The 19,921-nt window shown below is 43.5% G+C and overlaps 2 protein-coding genes across 5 annotated transcripts in view; one reads left to right on the top strand and one right to left on the bottom strand.

The window, feature by feature from the left end:
* The window catches only part of myripb (myosin VIIA and Rab interacting protein b), a 55,485-nt gene extending 43,531 nt beyond the window's left edge, over positions 1 to 11,954 (bottom strand). For all 4 annotated transcript variants that reach the window (XM_048174680.1, XM_048174679.1, XM_048174681.1 and 1 more), the window contains exons 1-2: positions 11,842 to 11,954; positions 2,724 to 2,860 (exon numbers count right to left, since the gene is read on the bottom strand). The gene's annotated coding sequence lies outside the window, so the exon portion shown is untranslated. The remainder of the gene's footprint in view (positions 1 to 2,723; positions 2,861 to 11,841) is intronic.
* A 1,438-nt stretch (positions 11,955 to 13,392) lies between these two features.
* On the top strand, positions 13,393 to 18,357 carry LOC125258446 (zinc finger and SCAN domain-containing protein 1-like). Its single transcript, XM_048175391.1, has 2 exons — positions 13,393 to 14,844; positions 18,160 to 18,357. The coding sequence occupies exons 1-2, from the start codon at positions 13,726 to 13,728 to the stop codon at positions 18,160 to 18,162; spliced, it is 1,122 nt and encodes a 373-aa protein (XP_048031348.1). The 5' UTR covers positions 13,393 to 13,725; the 3' UTR covers positions 18,163 to 18,357.
* Positions 18,358 to 19,921: the final 1,564 nt, after the last annotated feature.

Here is a 19,921-nt window from a genome sequence, read left to right as displayed (position 1 = left end):
GAACCCTCATGACACACAAGCGCATAGACAAATAAACATGAGGACTAGAGTGCAAATGAAACTATAAAGCAGTGACAGATCATTTATGAGGAGGAGGAAGGTACTCAGTCATTACGTCACTGTCCACACACACATTCAATGTGCTCACTGACTCATGTTGGATAATCCGTATTTCTTGTTTCAAATGAAAGCCTAGCAGCAGTAATCCTATTTCATCTGATAGCGAGAGAGGTATATGTGGGTGTAGTAGTCTGATGGTAAGGGGATAATTTCATTTTACACTATACTACACATGAAATTGTTTTAGTGGTGAGCTACTACTATCACTATTGCACTTACTGTTTTTATCACATGGACTGCTAGCAATACTATATAGTAGTTATTCTAGTATAACACCACTAGCATATACTAACATAGCATTCTACTAACAGCATCTCTTCTATTGTAGCATTAGCATTAGCATATATAACTTGCTAATCTGTAGCCTACTGTGGTATCACTAATTTTGGATGTACCTAAACACTGAGGGCCTATGTCCAAATCCACTTTTGCTATTTTAACGATGGAAAAACGGTCCGTGCGCCGGGGCGCATTTTTGAAATGGGTTGTTCCTATTCTCTTAATATGTAACGGGCGTAACGTTCAATAAACCAATCAGAGAGTCATCTCCCATTCCCTTTAAGAGCGAGATGCGCTCGCGCCATGGCGGATTGCTATTTACATGGCGTACACGCGATGAGTCAGTTAATATATATGTGTGTGTATTGGCACGATTGTTCAATTAATTAGCCAATTTCATTCATCATTATAAGTAGTAATAGGCTGAATTGAAAATAGGTAGCCTAATTCTAATACACGCAATGACTATTACATTTTTATATTTATGTAGCCTACACAATAATATTCTTTTACACTGTAATCCTTTTGTTTTTAATATTTGGCATGTTTGTGTGATGCGCATCCCTGTGTGTAATAAGCAAAGTCAACACGCACTGTGGACGCGCCCAGAGGTGCAGTTTCTACCAACGCGCTCTAACAAAAAAATATTGCGCCATTGACTTTAGACTTTAGACCAGGTTTGAGTTGGTCTATGGCGCAGTCTATTTTCAGCTCCTTAAAATAGCAATGCGCCGGCAATGCGCCTGAACACACCTCTTTTTTAGACCAGCACGCCCATGGGCGCACTAACTGGCGCAAATGCATTTACTAATTTAAGGACGTGGCGCTGAACGGGAAAACGCGAACAGCGCCGGACGCAAACTAGCAAACACACTTGCGCTGCGCCGGGTGTATTATAGGGCCCTGAATGCCTTGTTGAAAAACGTGTCTCTACCTACATATTAGTACAATTTATACAACTCACTACAGTTTCCAGCTTGTTCCAGAAATGAACACTAGATGCAGTAAAACACAAACAAGGTTATGAGCACAGGGGCAGATTATCAATTAATAAAGACCAGGGACGTGCACAGGGGGGTTGCTCAGGTTGCCCGGGCAACTGCCCATATGCCCTTCTCGACTCACGTTGCCCTTCCGAGGTGGAAAAAAAAAAAATAAATAAATCGTACAATGGATGCAGAATTTCACGTAGGCCTAGATAAAAAAAAAAAAAAAATCGCAAAGCCTTATTCACTTCCATATTCGGGCACCCGTCCGAAAGTGAAAGTCAGTAGGGGAAGGGCAAACTCTGTTTACGTGGCTGCAGCGCTGCACGCGACCGGCACCTGAGCTGAGCCTGCATGAGCGGCACTAGAAGGAGATTGTCGCGGTTGTCGGGTGAGACGACTTAACGTTGTCGGAAAGGTGAGTTAGGTTATAATCGTTAACGAAAACGAACGAAAAAACGAAAACTAGGTGGGGAAAAAATCGTCGTTAACTGAAATAAAAATAAAAACGAGGCATTACAAAAAAAAACGATAACTAGCCAAAACTGTAATGTGTGTTTGGCAAAACTAACTAAAATAAAATAAAATTATAGATGAAATGTCCTTAGTTTTCGTCTTTGTCAATGTCTTTCATAGAGCAAACGTTCAGCTGCATTTCATTTCCCTGCGTCTCTCACTCACGCGTCTCTCTCACATACTCGCGCGCGCACAGCCCCTCCCCTCCGTGCACACCGCGCGCGCCTCCATGAGAACGAGTGTTGGAAGCAAGTTCGCGAAAGGTTGGTATCTCGTGAAAACCTTTACACAATCACACATTAAAAAGTGGTATAAAAATATTTTTAATTCTGAATATAATTGTGTCAGTGTGTTAATGTCGACCTGAGAAGCGATTGCTACTTTAGAAAGTTAACTAGACGCAAGTTTGAGGTAAAATGCACTTGGGTTTTCGATGTCTAAACACTATTTAAGCTGCGATTCAAGTAAGGAATAATTGACGACGGGCCGTTGAATTATTAGAGGAGGGGGGGGGGGGGGGGGTTTAGGGGAGTGCCCTTTTTTTTTTAGGTCAGAGCAACTGCCCCTCAAAATTCCTGTGCACGTCCCTGATAAAGACTAATCTTTGAGTGACTCTTTGTACATTACTATGTTACAACTCATTATGTACTTCTGTACTTCTTCCTTACAGAGTAAACTTGCTCTCTAGCTCACATGGTACAACACTTGTGACGCAGAGTGCTTGGGTACGAGACTCATGAAAGTGATAAAGTGAGTTGTATGTAACTTACAGTATTAAAATTATACACACAGTGCATTCTAGATGTAGTGTGTATTTGGTACCTGGTAACTCAGATAATGCTCCTCTTTCGATGATGTGTTTCCTGTAGAGGGTCTTCAACACTTTGGCGCTGCCAAATCTCTTAAACCGACTCTTCACATTATTGTAGTACCATTCTAGGTACTGTGTCCTCAAGAGCCTACACACAAAAGACAGTGGGTGGATGTTAAATGGAACATAATAAAGTTAGATTATTTCCACTATACAAATAGACACAAAGCAATACTAAAAGAAAGGCTATTCTTATAATGCTGAGATTCTGTAGTGTGAAACCAGTCACTATTTTATTACACATACTATAAAACTGTATTTAATTTATATTAGAGCACTATTTTAAAAATCAATTGTGTATGCATTGCCAAAATAGAACTTATGTCATTCTCTGCACTATTACATAGAGTAAAAATACTTTGTAACGAGCAGCGATGGCGGGCCCAAGCCCGGTGGCACCGCCACCCCGGTGGCTTCAGGGCAACTGTGCACAGCGGGCAATAGGCACTTAAAACGGTTAAACATCAAAGGACTATGTCAAATTCACTCCACATTTACTGCACTACAAGGTGCCACTATAGAGCCCCTCCTCCCTGCCCATTTTCAAAGGATTACATGTGCCAAGTTTTAACATTATTCTGATGAATTTTGAAGCAAATCAGGTAAAAATAAGAGGGTGATCTCAATGTATGCTGAAAGTGACACATTTTCTGCTTCCAGTTGGTGGCGCTATGACTTTGAATCACAATAGTCACATCCATGTGATCAGCCTTGTACAACGAAGACTAAGCCGAAGTTTCATCAAAATCAATTAATGTATGCAGAAGTTATAACACTTTGTTTCCCTTTTCTTGCCATAAATTCGTTGCCTCGCCACGGCCAAACCGTTTGAGATATCCAAAATCCGTTTGCAATTAAACAACTTCAATGTGTTAGCAACAAGTTAAAAAAAGCTTGGTGTAAATTGGATAAACCCTGTAGGAGTAGTAGTATAAAATTCATAGCCTGTTTTTTCAAAAAATTAACATTCAAACCAAAATAGCTGACTTCCTGTTGGTCGGAGCTAATGAATGTAAATTAGAAAATTGTCCGGCTTGATGAGAACAATATGTGTACCAAGTTTGGTGACTGTAGGAAAAACAAACCCCCCCACTTTTGTCAAAAGGTGGCGCTACTGAGCCCCTCCACCACGCCCATTTCTATGGCTTTGTCCATGTCTACTGGTTGACAATATTGATGTGTGTGTCGAGTTTCATGCAATTTGAAGCATGTTAAGAGCCTCAAAAACACTCAAGAATATTATTACAGTTTGACCTGTTGCCATGGCAACAATATTTCAAATATCAAAAATCCTGTCATAGGTCTACATCTGCTGTGTATTGACATTACACTGATGAAGTTTGAAGCAAATCAGGTAAAAATAAGAGGGTGATCTCAAAACATTTCAAAAAGTGATACACTTCCTGCTGCCAGTTGGTGGCGCTATAACTTTGACTCACAATAGTCACATACATGTGATCAGACTCCTATAACGAACACACTTGTGAAGTTTCATAAAGATCAATATATGTATGCAGACGTTATAACACATTTCCTGTTTCCTTTTTCTCGCCATAAATTCGTTGCCTCGCCACGGACAAACCGTTCGAGATATCAAAAATCCCCTGGCAATTTTTAATCATCAGTGTCTTGACTTCATGCTGACCGAGTTTGGTGGCGATCGGATTAATCGTCTAGGAGGAGTATATCAAATTCCAGAGCATGCGTTTTTCAAACAACCCTTAATAGCTGACTTCCTGTTGGCGTGACGTTTAACTTAGAGCACGAAAGTTGTTTGGCCCGATGAGGTCTATATGTGTACCGAGTTTCAGACTAATACGTGCAAGCGTGTTTAATATATGGACCAAATTTTCAGACCTTTTTCAAGGGGGCGCTGTTGAGCCCCCCTGCCACGCCCGGGTACCAGCTTCTGCCCGGCCCTGTTGGCCGCGGATTCCAATGTGTGTGCCAATTTTCAAGAGTTTTTGAGCATGTTAAGGCCCCCAAAAAGCCCCGGAAGACGAAAAAAAAAAAAAAAAAAAAAAAAAAAAAAAAAAAAAAAAAATAATAAATATAGCTGCGAGCAGCGATGGCGGGCCCAAGCCCGGTGGCACCGCCACCCCGGTGGCTTCAGGGCAACTGTGCACAGCGGGCAATAGGCACTTAAAACGGTTAAACATCAAAGGACTATGTCAAATTCACTCCACATTTACTGCACTACAAGGTGCCACTATAGAGCCCCTCCTCCCTGCCCATTTTCAAAGGATTACATGTGCCAAGTTTTAACATTATTCTGATGAATTTTGAAGCAAATCAGGTAAAAATAAGAGGGTGATCTCAATGTATGCTGAAAGTGACACATTTTCTGCTTCCAGTTGGTGGCGCTATTACTTTGAATCACAATAGTCACATCCATGTGATCAGCCTTGTACAACGAAGACTAAGCCGAAGTTTCATCAAAATCAATTAATGTATGCAGAAGTTATAACACTTTGTTTCCCTTTTCTTGCCATAAATTCGTTGCCTCGCCACGGCCAAACCGTTTGAGATATCCAAAATCCGTTTGCAATTAAACAACTTCAATGTGTTAGCAACAAGTTAAAAAAAGTTTGGTGTAAATTGGATAAACCCTGTAGGAGCAGTAGTATAAAATTCATAGCCTGTTTTTTCAAAAAATTAACATTCAAACCAAAATAGCTGACTTCCTGTTGGTCGGAGCTAATGAATGTAAATTAGAAAATTGTCCGGCTTGATGAGAACAATATGTGTACCGAGTTTGGTGATTGTAGGAAAAACTAACCCCCCCACTTTTGTCAAAAGGTGGCGCTACTGAGCCCCTCCACCACGCCCATTTCTATGGCTTTGTCCATGTCTACTGGTTGACAATATTGATGTGTGTGTCGAGTTTCATGCAATTTGAAGCATGTTAAGAGCCTCAAAAACACTCAAGAATATTATTACAGTTTGACCTGTTGCCATGGCAACAATATTTCAAATATCAAAAATCCTGTCATAGGTCTACATCTGCTGTGTATTGACATTACACTGATGAAGTTTGAAGCAAATCAGGTAAAAATAAGAGGGTGATCTCAAAACATTTCAAAAAGTGATACACTTCCTGCTGCCAGTTGGTGGCGCTATAACTTTGACTCACAATAGTCACATCCATGTGATCAGACTCCTATAACGAACACACTCGTGAAGTTTCATAAAGATCAATATATGTATGCAGACGTTATAACACATTTCCTGTTTCCTTTTTCTCGCCATAAATTCGTTGCCTCGCCACGGCCAAACCGTTCGAGATATCAAAAATCCCCTGGCAATTTTTAATCATCAGTGTCTTGACTTCATGCTGACCGAGTTTGGTGGCGATCGGATTAATCGTCTAGGAGGAGTATATCAAATTCCAGAGCATGCGTTTTTCAAACAACCCTTAATAGCTGACTTCCTGTTGGCGTGGTGTTTAACTTAGAGCACGAAAGTTGTTCGGCCCGATGAGGTCTATATGTGTACTGAGTTTCATACTAATACGTGCAAGCGTGTTTAATATATGGACCAAATTTTCAGACTTTTTTCAAGGGGGCGCTGTCGAGCCCCCCTGCCACGCCCGGGTACCAGCCTCTCCGGCGTCCTAATGGCCGCGGATTCCAATGTGTGTGCCAATTTTCAAGAGTTTTTGAGCATGTTAAGGCCCCCAAAAAGCCCCGGAAGACGGAAAAAAAATAAAAAAAAAAAAAAAAAAAAAAATAATAATAATCCTTAGAAGAACAAGAGGGCCCTGCGCGAATTTTCGCTTGGGCCCTAATAATCCTTAGAAGAACAAGAGGGCCCTGCGCGAATTTTCGCTTGGGCCCTAATAATCCTTAGAAAAACAAGAGGGCCCTGCGCGAATTTTCGCTTGGGCCCTAATTAGTGTGTGTAGTCACTGCTCAGTGACAACTATTAGGCTGACATTGCTTTATTACAGACATTGTGCAGTCATTGCTCTGTTTTAATGATTGTGCTGTCACTGTTCTATTATAACTATTTAAGATCAATGACCTATTGCAATTAAATAAAAAAAAAAATGTCTTTATTATTATAAATACTGATCTATCATTGCCCTTTGACTTGCTTTACTACATTAATCATGGAGTCATTGTTCCATAACTATTGTGCTGCCACTACTCCACTTAGGCTAGAACATTCCTTTAATAGAACTGTCAAGTAATCTCTATGACAACTATGTGCTTTATCACAATATAAGTAGATCAGTGCTTTACTGTGTAGTACAATTTATTCCTATGATACAGTGACTGCCTACTTTTATTTTCCCCATTCATTTTCCCCATAGGAATTGCAAAAAATCTTTAGAGTTTTCCCAAAACTCATATATATTCAAGAGGAAATTTTCATCTAAATGAGATCTGAATTAAATCTGTGAAGGGAATTAAAATGCTCATCTGTGAGTCTGCCAAGCTCCCTGACACTTCCCATGGCAAAAGAGACCATTACCATAATTGGCTTTCTGAAGCTTTAATGAATAGAACTTGTGTCCATTGGGCAACATGAGCAGAGGAGGACAGAGATGGATGATAAGTGAGAATCAGGCATAGGGTGTTGGGGTTTTCAGTAAATGAAACCTAAAATTGATGTGTTTCTCTTTCTGTGTATTATGTACTGTAGATGCGTATAAAAAAGTACAGAGAAATTATGCTTAATTTACTGGTGTTACCAGTATTGCGTCAACATTTTCGGTAACATTTTATTTTACAGTGTCCTTGTTACATGTTACATGTAGTTACTGTAGTAACAACTATAAATTATGCATAATTACACATGACTAACCCTAAACCAAACCCTAACCCTAAAGTAAGTACATGTATTGTAGTTAATTATTATTACTCAGTACTTAAATGTATAATTACACTGTAACACGGACACCTCAAAATAAAGTGTAACCACATTTTCTCTATTAAAAGTAAAAAAAGTAAAAAAATAATAATAAAAAACATTTAATTGTTTAGACAAACCAAATTAGTTCAACTGAAATTCAGGGGTGTTGCAGCCATGGGGCAGGTGATTCTGTCCCCTGTAGTTGTCCAACACATCACCACCATTCCCGTCCATGTTCTCTGGTTTTGGTTACATAGGTTTGAGTGAACTAACATTCAGCCAATCACAGGTGATTATAAGTGTTACTCTGTTCTTTCTGTTATTCACTGTCATTTTTATTTGGCAGGCTGAGAACTTTCTGTTCTTTCTGTTCTCATGTCATACAGTATGTGTGTATATGTATATACCAAGAGCTCCTGTAGAAAACCACAACAAATTCCTTGTGTGTTTGTGCGCACCTGGCGAATAAAGCTCATTCTGATTCTGATGTTAAATGCACTGCAGTAAAAACAGAGGACAATATCATCATTCTTTCAAACACACAATGTATTTTAATTTCTATCATGACAACATTCGGAAGAGTTTAGCATGGTAATGGATATGACAATTTTAATATATTTAGTCTTGGCAGAATAGATCTGCTGTGCTGCTGTTGTTATTGCTACATTAGACTGATAAAAAAAATGCATGAATGAGAAAATAAAGCATGGGTTGTGATGTTAAATGATGTTAAAAAAGAGGTATAATGTGTGTTAAGTCACAAAAAAATGTCTCAATGAGGTACTTGCGCCCAGCACTGCACATTTTGTATGGGTGTGTCTCAGTTAGCTACCTAGTTCAGTAGTCAGGGCACTAATCAGGGTGTTGGCCATTTTAAGGACTGTCTAAAACGCAGACTGCATCCGAAATCTTAAAAATACTGCCTTTGGAGGAAGCATTGCAATTTCGGAAGGCATCAAGTCATGTCAAAATCTAATGTTATCTTCACTTCCTGTCTCCTGAGATACCTCCATCTGATCGATTTTTGAAGGCAGCATAGATCTATCCTTCGCTGCCTTTGATATCCCACAATCCTGTGCTTTCCATTTTGTGACAGTTGATGAGTTGAATCAGGTGTGTTAGATGAGGGAGACTGTGCAGTGCTGGGGATCCACCAGGACACGTTTGAAAACCCCTGGTCTGACACACACACCATGCATGAACCTAGAGAACCACCCTTCAGCATACAGATGTGGCCACTGAGAATGTGTGTCAAAGTGAAAGGGATCCTGCGAAATCACACTGTAGCATGCAGGACCGCAAGGGTTGCTTTAGCACAGCAAAGACATGATCAGTAAGGGGCAGTCATGTTTCATTCTTAGTCATGTCACATACTGAAGCCAATGATCTGCTTGGCCAGCGGATGTGAACCTGATGTGCTCAACTGAGATCTTTTTCCTTGATTATTGCACTTGAACGGTCAAATACAAACACAATTATGACAAAAATGCTAGTCTGGGTGAGTATGCAGGTATATGTAAACAGTTGGGAGAAAATAAGATGTGCATCAATATGTTGGATCAGTGCAGCATCGTAATGAACCTTCTGCTGTCTTTGTCTTTAACGTTAAACAAATAACAAAAGAACAAGAGAAAATCTATATTTAGCTTAAACTATATTTAATTCATGCAGTGAAGACTATGCAATGTTTTATTTTACATTTGAATATTTCATTCAATTTCTGTAGTATTTTTTTATCTAAATACATTTCATAGATAGACTGCATTTCATTAAAGGTGACCCCTGGTGTTAAGACTTGAATGGCTTAATATAACGTAAATGATGTCTCTTACTGAAATATGTAGTAGAACACCCATGAAAGATTTACGTTATGACATATTTGGACAAGGGCGGCGCCATTTTGTTTGCGTTCTACAGTATGTCGGTGACGTCAAATGGTTGCACTCATTGTTCTACTGACACTGTCCTATTGCTATTTTTAACACAACACAACTCGGAATATAATATACCATGCCACATTGTGCAGCTTTTGGTTGTAATTTTTAGTCGATGAGCCACAAGAGAAGCGATGTACACTGCCCTCCAAAAGTTTGGAAACACCCCTGCAAAGTGTGGTTGTGGAGAGCAGGGCGGGCGAGAGCCGTGAGGGAACGGCGCGAGGCCACTGACGCGAGAGATAATGAGCTCCACCTGCGAGGCGCACCGGCCTTGAGTCTCTCACAGAGGAGCTCCGGAAGAATAAAAGGAGGGCATTACTTTCGTTTTGTATCTGTTTATTTTGAATTAAAGTTTTGTTTGAACGTTCGCCGGTTCCCGCCTCCTTCTTCCCGCCTCCTTCTTCCCGTATCTACGAACCGTGTTACATTGGTGCTGAAACCCGGGAGGAAGGAGGGACATGCTGTCGAAGAGCCCTCACTGCTGAGGGGGATCGCGGTGCTGCGGAGGTCGGGCAGCACGAGAGTGAAGACTGCGAGAGGCTGCCCGAGGTGGTGGTGCTGGAGCCTAGTGACAGGTGGGACGGAGAGCTCGAGGCCGTGCTCCTGGGATGAGGTGGGGTGGCTGCTGTCCAGGAGGGAGCGGAGGAGTCGCCGCCGTGGGCCGGAGCCTGCTACCGTCCGCCATGAAGGGGAGGAGCAGGGAACGGGGGACTCGCTGCCGGCTGCCCTCAGCCGGAGGAGCCATCGCCGGCCGCCAGGGGGTGGACGAGGATCGGGCTGTCCACCGAGCGTCCAGTACCATCGCATGGCACCGTGAGGAAGAGCCTCTCAGCTGGCTGAGGATCGAGCGGCAGTGTGTCTGGGAACCAGACCAAGAATTTTTTTTTTCTCTTTTTCCTCTCTTCCCTCTCTCGTTCTGTCGCTCACTGTGCTTCTGTCTCCTTTCTCTCGTCTCATCTGTCCTTACCCCCAGGTGCTGTGGCCACTGAGACAGGCCCCGGGGGGGGAGTAGAGTGAAGTCTCGGGAGTACCCCCTGTTGGGGGTATGTGGCAAGCAGGGCGGGCATAAGCCGTGATGGAACGGCACAAGGCCGGTGACGTGAGAGATAATGAGCTCCTCCTGTGAGGCGCACTGGCCTTGAGTCTGTCACGGAGGAGCTCCGGAAGACAGTGAAGGACGAGAGAGGACCAGGCCTGGACTTTATTTTATGTTTTATAATGTTTGTGTGGCCGGCAGACCCCCGGCATTACTTTCGTTTTGTATCTGTTTATTTTTAATTAAAGTTTTGTTTGAATGTTCGCCGGTTCCCGCCACATTCTTCCCACTGTGTTACAGAGGTTTTGGACGATATCAGCATAAATCCTTATAATTTTTAGGTGCAAATACATTAAAGTAACTTGACATCATCATTGAAGACCAGCAATAATAATTTTCATTTTGATTACATAATAATGGCAATATATACATGTCAAAGTCAGACAAGCTGTGATGCCTGGTTACTGGTTTAAACTTGGTTTGTAAAAGAATTCTGGGTCAGCACACCTTAATAGCTTCAACAATTGATTGCCAATTAAGTTTAGAATACAATGAAGCAATTAGAACCCAGTTTAGGTCAGATAGCTGCTAATGGTGGATATTTTGATGAATTGAAAATGTAATTTTTTTCTGTGTATAAACTGTTTATATAATAAAATATGTTTTCGTAGTTTGTGTTGTCCCTTATCAGTGCAACATTATCACAAATTAAAAAGGATTCATGCCAATATTGTCCAAAACCCCACTTTTCTAGGGCGTTTCCAAACTTTTGGAGGGCAGTGTAAGTTCTTTACTGCTTTACTAGCGATAAGAGGAGAAAAGAATAGGAAGTTGTGCAGAATGTGGACGAATACAACTTCCTAACTGTGTTTTTGTTCTCTTCACTTTAGCCCTGATGACTGAGGCTTTTTATCTGTATGTTTTAGTGCAACGGTAATCTAGTAATGCATACAGGTCTTAATATCCGTGGGGTTCCTTTTAAAACACAATCAGCCTTTTCAATTTTAGCCAGAGTGCAAAATTAGTGAGGATGAAAACATTGAAGACATGCAATGTCTCTGTGGCTATTCGAACTGATGTATGATTGACATGTAAAAATCGTCTTATATGTCACCTGAATACATTACACACAGTTAAATATGCTAAGAAGATGCTACTGTTTTATGCGATCACAGATATCTTGTGCATCACAGTGCACGTGAGCTTTGAGGCAATCTGTCTCAATTGTTATAGGCTTACCTTCGTCAGTCTCCACGACAGGTGCGGCATTTGGTTAAAGCATACACTTATATCCATCGGCAACTCTAAGCTCTTTCAGCTGTAGTCTTCTAAAAGCCTCAAAGGCACCAGGGCTTGTGAAGAGAACAAAAACGCAGATCTTTAGGGAAGTTTTATTCGTCCACATTCTTTACAACTTCCCATTATTTTCTCCTCTTATCGCTAGTAAAGCAGTAAAGACTTACATCTTTTCTCTTGTGGCTCATCGACTGAAAATTACAAACAAAAGCTGCACAATGTGGCATCATATATTATATTACGAGTTGTGTTGCGTAGCAATATGACAGTGTCAGTAGAGCAGTGAGTGCAACCATTTGACGTCACCGACATAGAACACAAACAAAATGGTGCCGCCCATTGTCCAAATCGGTCTAAATATGTCATGGATTTTTTAAATAACGTAAATCTTTCATGGGTTTTCTACTACATATTTCAGTAAGAGACATCATTTATCACCATTTATCACCAGACATCACCTGTTTTGTGAATGTACATATTGAATTTGTTTGGCCCTTGGTCACATCGGCTGACAACTGTGTACCCCCAATTTTAAAATGGCTGCTACGCCCCTGCGGAAACTTATATCTACAAACATGTAACTTGAAAGGGTCAAACTTTAAATTCAACAGCAGTTTAGATACACTGACTCAAGTCAAGTTTGCCTGGCATCAGTGATGGTTAAAATTATAATGCATTGATTAAAACAACTGCTTTAGGCTAAAGATATGTTGTGGTGATTGATGAGATGTCCTTTTTCAAAAGACTAATGAGCATATTTGTAACCGTACATTTTACACTAAATTCGATTATATTGGCTGTAAAAAAAAAAGTTAAAAAAGAAGAAAAAAAAGAAAACAAATTAAGTAAAATGCTTTGAATGGCTTGTTAGTTTAGTACGGCAAAACATACATGCATTCATGCATACATATACATATAAATAAATAAATAAACAAATAAAGAGCACTAGCAATGCCAAGGTCATGGGTTCGAATGCCAGGGAATGTATGAATATATCTTTAATACATCTGCCGCATTGGATAAATTCATCTGCCAAATGTGTAAATGAAAATGATGACCTGCAAAATATGAACTTTGTACTTTTAATTTCTAAATAAAACTGTAAAGAATAAAAAAAGTTTTTCTCTTGGAAAATATAATTGAGTAATTAAAAGTTTCAATTAAACTAAACAATGTTTAGGGCTGAACACTCATTTTGGAACACTCCACTTGCGGCATCTGTCATTGTGGTCGAGCAAATCCACCATATTTTTTTTACAAATATTACAGTGTGTTTATTAGGCATGTTGATTTTCTGATCATATTTTTTTTTTTTTTTTTCAGGCACATCTTACTAATTCCAAACCACATTAATCTTAATAACTATTATTAAATTTGTATTTAATAATTTATAAGTGATATATAATTGTTCATGAAGGATGGAAATGAAAAACGCCTTTGTGGCGAGGGGGGCGTGGTTCAGCGAAGTCTGCAGCGGGAGAGAGAGGCAGGAGACGAGCGGTTGAGTGAGTGGGTTAAATGCAAATGACGAACACCTGTTTCTTGTTTCAGTAATTGGCGTGGAGAGAGTATATAACGCCAGGAGAAACAGGAGTGGCTGAGAGAGAGAAGGACTACTGACTGCTTACCCCCTGGATGCTGGAATTGTTGGCTGGAGTTGCTTATGTTATATTGGACCGTTTTGTGCCTGTCTGCACACCTGTTTTGTTATTTTTGAAAACCAAATAAAGCAGTCAGTAGTCAAGCTGACCCTGTCCTCTTCCTTCCTGACATTGAACTTTGTTACACTGGTGCCGAAACCCGGGAAGGGAGAGGAAAGCCGCCGCCATGCAATCGTCCTCCGGAATGCCAATTTCGGAGATTATCAGCAGCCTCGCGGGCCTACAACAGGAACAACATCAGGCCCTGCTGGACTTGCGGAGAGATCAGGAAAGATCTTTTCAAGTCATCGTCCAAGCCCAGCAGGAGGACCGCGAGAGGTTCCGGAGCTGGATTGACCGGGAGGTTCGACCGGAAGCCACGGAACATCGCGCTGTGCCCGCCCACCTGCCATTCAACAAAATGGGATCTGCGGACGACCCGGAGGCATTCCTGGACCTTTTTGAAAAGACGGCCGAGCTGTCAGGCTGGCCGCGGGACCAGTGGCCGATGCGCCTGGTCCCGCTGCTCTCCGGGGAGTCCCAGATAGCGGCACAGCAGCTTCCGGTCCAGAATCTCCTGGTCTTCGACGACCTGAAGAGGGCCATCCTCCAGCGGGTCGGCCGGAGCCCTGAGGAACACCGACAGCGTTTCCGCTCGCTCGAGCTGGCTGAGTCCGGCCGACCCTTCGTGATGGCCCAACAGCTCCGGGACTCCTGCCGCAAATGGCTGTTGGCTGAGGGAAGCGACGTGGAGAAGATCGTCGATCGAGTGGTGCTGGAGCAGTTTATCACTCGGCTACCGAAGAAGACAGCCGAGTGGGTCCAGTGCCACCGCCCCACGTCGCTGGACTCGGCCATCCATCTCGCGGAGGACCATATGGTGGCGTGCCCCGGGGTCGGCGAACCCCTCCCATCTGCTTCTCTCTCTCCCTCTCCATCTTCTGTCCCTCTCTCTCATCCTGTCCCTTTACCCAGGTCACGGCCGCCTGGATATCCGCGTGTCCCGCCCCGGGGGCGGGGCGGGTTTGACCAGAGCCAGTCCGGGACTCCACGTGCCCCGCCCAGGAGGGCGGGACTGGTTTCCACGGGACGGGATCCCACTCCTGTTTCTCCGCTTTCTCCACGCCAATCATTTACCCCACCCCCTGCCACTGGGGCGGCGGGGAGGTCTGGGCCGGCCTGTTGGCGTTGCGGGGACCCGGAGCATTTCATAGATAAATGCCCGGTGATGGAGGTTGGGACAATGGTTCGGGTCCCGGACGCCCCGCAGGCTGCCCCCGGTCAAGCTGGCTGGTACCAAATACCTGTGAGTATCAAGGGGGGTACCTATCAGGCTTTGGTGGATTCAGGATGTAACCAAACCTCGATCCATCAAAGCCTGATTTCATCCGGGGCATTGGATACAAGCCGCGTGGTTAAGGTGCGGTGTGTGCACGGGGATATAATGGAATATCCTGTAGTGTCAGTCATTATCCAATTCCGGGGACAAAAACATAGTGTTGAGGTGGCAGTTAATTCGCACCTCCGGCATCCGTTAATTCTGGGAACAAATTGGCCAGCATTTTCTGAATTATTGGGTTATTTATGCACGGATGCCTCTTGGGGGAAAAATGCGGTGGATGTGGAGGCGCGGGTGCAGGCGGGAGAGACTGATCGGGGACCACTGAGTGCTGCTTCAGGGGAACAGAGTGAAATCGAGAGAATAATTCTCTCGGAGCGCGATGATTTTCCCCTGGAGCAGTCTCAGGATGAGACGTTGAAACGTGCATTTGAACAGGTCCAAGTCATCGACGGTCAGCCTCTCCAGCCTGGACGCGCGCTTACCTATCCATATTTTGCAGTTGTGAAAAATAGGTTGTATCGGGTGACCCAAGATACCCAGACAAAAGAAGATACAACCCAGTTGTTAGTTCCAAAGAGCCGCCGGGAAATGCTTTTTCAGGCGGCTCATTCTAATCCTATGGCTGGACACTTAGGACAGGCAACAACACTAAATCGCCTCATGACCCGATTTTTTTGGCCGGGCATTCATGAGAATGTGCGCAGGTGGTGCGCGTCTTGTCGTGAATGTCAGCTGGTGAATCCACCAGCCACCCCAAAAGCGCCTTTGCGCCCACTTCCATTAATGCAGGTCCCCTTCGAGAGAATTGGTATGGACCTCATCGGGCCATTAGAGCGATCATCTAGAGGACATCGCTTTGCATTAGTCATTGTGGATTATGCAACACGATATCCTGAAGCAGTGGCTCTCCGCAGCATTTCTGCTAAGAGTGTTGCGGACGCACTGTTCAGTTTAATCTCCCGGGTGGGGATTCCAAAAGAAATCCTCACCGATCAAGGCACGGCGTTTATGTCACGTACGTTACGCGAACTTTATGAATTATTGGGCATTAAAACGATCCGTACCAGCGTCTTTCACCCACAAACGGACGGGCTGGTCGAACGTTTTAATCGCACGCTTAAAACCATGATTCGTAAATTCGTTCAGGAGGACGCCAAAAATTGGGATAAATGGTTAGAACCCCTGTTGTTCGCTGTGCGAGAGGTCCCGCAAGCCTCCACGGGGTTTTCCCCCTTCGAGCTTCTCTATGGACGCCAGCCCCGCGGGGTTTTGGATGTTCTAAGAGAAACTTGGGAGGACGGACCATCTCAAAGTAAGAACGAAATTCAGTATGTCATGGACTTGAGAACAAAACTTCACACTTTGGGGCGGCTGTCAACGGAGAATTTGTTACAAGCCCAGGACAAACAGAGCCGGCTGTATAACAGGGGGACTAATTTACGAAAATTTACACCGGGAGAGAAAGTGCTTGTATTGCTCCCTACGTCAAGCTCTAAATTATTGGCAAAGTGGCAAGGACCATTTGAGGTCACACGGCAAATCGGAGATCTCGATTATGAGGTAATACGGTCTGATAGGAGGGGGGCACGTCAGATATATCACCTCAATCTCCTCAAAAAATGGAATGAGGCAGAGGCAGTGATGCTGGCGATGGTGATTGGTGGAGAGGATGATCTTGGGCCAGAGGCGATTTCCAAACCTCAATCTCTTGCGCTGGCTCCGGGAGGAGATCATCTCTCGCCCTCCCAGCTCACTGATCTCACTAAATTACAAGCAGAATTTGCGGACGTGTTCTCCCCCCTACCGGGCCGTACTAATCTGATTCAGCACCATATCGAGACAGAGCCGGGCGTGGTAGTTCGCAGCCGGCCGTATCGCTTGCCTGAGCACAAGAAAAAAGTGGTTCAGACAGAATTAGAGGCAATGCTTGACATGGGGGTAATAGAAGAATCCAGCAGTAACTGGGCGAGCCCGATAGTTTTAGTTCCTAAGACGGACGGCTCGGTTCGGTTCTGTGTGGATTATCGCAAGGTGAATGCTGTGTCGAAATTCGACGCGTATCCAATGCCACGGGTGGACGAACTGCTTGATCGGCTCGGTACAGCTCGTTTTTATTCGACACTGGACTTAACAAAGGGATATTGGCAGATCCCCTTGTCGCCGTTATCTAAAGAAAAAACAGCTTTCACAACGCCGTTCGGATTACACCAATTTGTCACTCTTCCGTTCGGGCTGTTCGGGGCACCGGCTACCTTTCAGCGTCTCATGGATAGGATTCTACGGCCCCATGCTGCGTATGCTGCAGCCTATTTAGATGACATAATTATATTTAGTCATGACTGGCAGCGGCATATGCAGCATTTAAGGGCCGTCCTGAGATCGCTGAGAGGAGCTGGGCTCACGGCCAACCCGAAGAAGTGTGCAATTGGGCGTGTGGAAGTAAGATATCTGGGCTTCCACTTGGGACATGGACAGGTGCGTCCCCAAATTGATAAGACTGCAGCAGTTGCGACCTGTCCGCGCCCCAAGACCAAAAAGGAGGTGAGACAGTTCCTGGGGCTGGCGGGATATTATAGGAGATTTGTTCCTAATTATTCGGACCTCACCAGCCCTTTGACTGATCTCACTAAAAAGGAGGCGCCAGATACGGTCCAGTGGACGGAGCCGTGCCAGCAGGCCTTTACCCAAGTGAAGGCTGCTTTATGTGGCGGGCCGCTATTACACTCTCCTGATTTTTCTCTCCCATTTCTGTTGCAGACAGACGCGTCGGACAGGGGGCTGGGTGCGGTCCTGTCCCAGGAGATAGAGGGGGAGGAGCGGCCGGTGCTGTACATTAGTCGGAAGCTCTCAAAGAGAGAGACTAAGTACAGCACCATAGAAAAGGAGTGTCTTGCCATCAGGTGGGCCGTCCTCACCCTCCGATATTATCTCCTGGGACGGGAATTCACCCTCTGTTCGGACCACGCTCCCCTGCAGTGGCTCCACCGCATGAAGGATACCAACGCGCGGATCACTCGTTGGTATCTAGCTTTACAGCCTTTTAAGTTCAAGGTGGTCCACAGGCCGGGTGTTCAGATGGCTGTGGCCGATTTCCTCTCCAGAAATGGGGGGGGGGGGGGGGCTGCAGGCTGGATGGCTCCCCGGCCTGAGTCGGGCGGTGGGGGTATGTGGCGAGGGGGGCGTGGTTCAGCGAAGTCTGCAGCGGGAGAGAGAGGCAGGAGACGAGCGGTTGAGTGAGTGGGTTAAATGCAAATGACGAACACCTGTTTCTTGTTTCAGTAATTGGCGTGGAGAGAGTATATAACGCCAGGAGAAACAGGAGTGGCTGAGAGAGAGAAGGACTACTGACTGCTTACCCCCTGGATGCTGGAATTGTTGGCTGGAGTTGCTTATGTTATATTGGACCGTTTTGTGCCTGTCTGCACACCTGTTTTGTTATTTTTGAAAACCAAATAAAGCAGTCAGTAGTCAAGCTGACCCTGTCCTCTTCCTTCCTGACATTGAACTTTGTTACAGCCTTATATTCAGAAACATAATAATGTTTACTTTTACAGATAAAATGAGCCAAAAAAGAGATTAAACTCAGACTGAAAAGTCTGAAATTAGTGAAATGCTCATTGGGTCAACAGGGTCAAACAAAAACAGGTGGAAAAGAAAAGACACATGTTAACTGCTAAATAATTAAAATGCTAAATTTGGTATTACGAGTGGAAATGAAAAGGCTTAGGCTTGGACTTGGTGCTGGTAACCCGATGCACAGGACAATGGTGACACCAGAATAAAAATATTCATGATTCTAATGCTGAAACACATTTATTTTAGATGAATATGTTTGCATTCTGTCACTGACTAGATATATTTAAAATAATGTAGGCCACTTTTTACTGTTAACATAAGACATTTGGCATTATCACGACCCATGAATATTCCCCCATTGCATTATATTCAACATTATATATAGTAGTTTAATGTAGTACTGAGTTTTTCTCACACAGTAATTTTCATTTTGGTTGAACTATACACAACACATATTGTCACTATCCGATACGATATTGTTGTATTTTTGTATTGCGATATATTGTGACATGATATATTGTTACACCCCTAATATATATAGGGCTGCGCATCTTCATGACACACTTTAAGAAAGAGGATGCAGACTTGAGATTCATAAACCTCTCTAGCAATGATTTTTTGCAGTAAATTACATTATAATATCTGACGTAATGTAATGAAGCAGTGGCCTACAGCAAAGAGCATTCCTACAATCCTTTTCTGTTCGGATGTTCATTTATGTAATAAAGAAGCTGTCTCACACTGATAAACTCTTTCATGTTCTTCCCTCTGAAGTCGATCCAGCATCAAAATGAAGTTCACAAATAGACCGGGTGAAACAGACCGTGTTAATATTTAAATTACATTTATGATGGCACACACTTCTGATCTGTCCACACAGAAGATGGTGAGAAATGAAAAATCACAAAGTTAAATGGACAGCATCTTTCGCTGCCCTTGAGATGTGATCAGCATCTATATAACATCAGGCGTGTCAACATTCAACATTATGATGGAAATGTTGGGGTTTTTCATGTTTTTTTAAACACAGCAAGCTATTTTATTAATGTAGTACTGAATGTATGGCCTAGTATGGCATATGTGCACACATAAGGGCTTTTCACAATGCACTTAAACCTTAGCTATCATAGTTCTAAACATTGCTTTTAACCCCGGAAACATTTCACACTTGTAATTTAGAAGCAGGGTTGACACCACTTTTTACCCGGGTTTTGCTCCAGAACAGGGTTAGCATCGCTTTTATGGTGTTAACCCCGCTTCCCTTTCGATACTTCACTCGTACTGCGTATGGGGAAAGGTCTCCTTTTTCCCCGTTACTGAAGCCTTTTTCAATAACGCAGTGTAACTGCATCGTCATTGGTTTACTCATAGACAAGTTGTTGAACCAATGACGGCGCGGCATAGCTGCGCGACCTATGGCGACAGAGCGCGCGAATATTCCCGCCGAAATGGGCGGGGTTTAGGG

The sequence above is a fragment of the Megalobrama amblycephala genome, linkage group LG22 (genome assembly GCF_018812025.1).
Source record: "Megalobrama amblycephala isolate DHTTF-2021 linkage group LG22, ASM1881202v1, whole genome shotgun sequence".
Taxonomy (NCBI): domain Eukaryota; kingdom Metazoa; phylum Chordata; class Actinopteri; order Cypriniformes; family Xenocyprididae; genus Megalobrama; species Megalobrama amblycephala.
The sequence above is the reverse complement of the archived record's forward strand: the minus strand, read 5'-3'. Positions and strand labels throughout refer to the sequence as shown.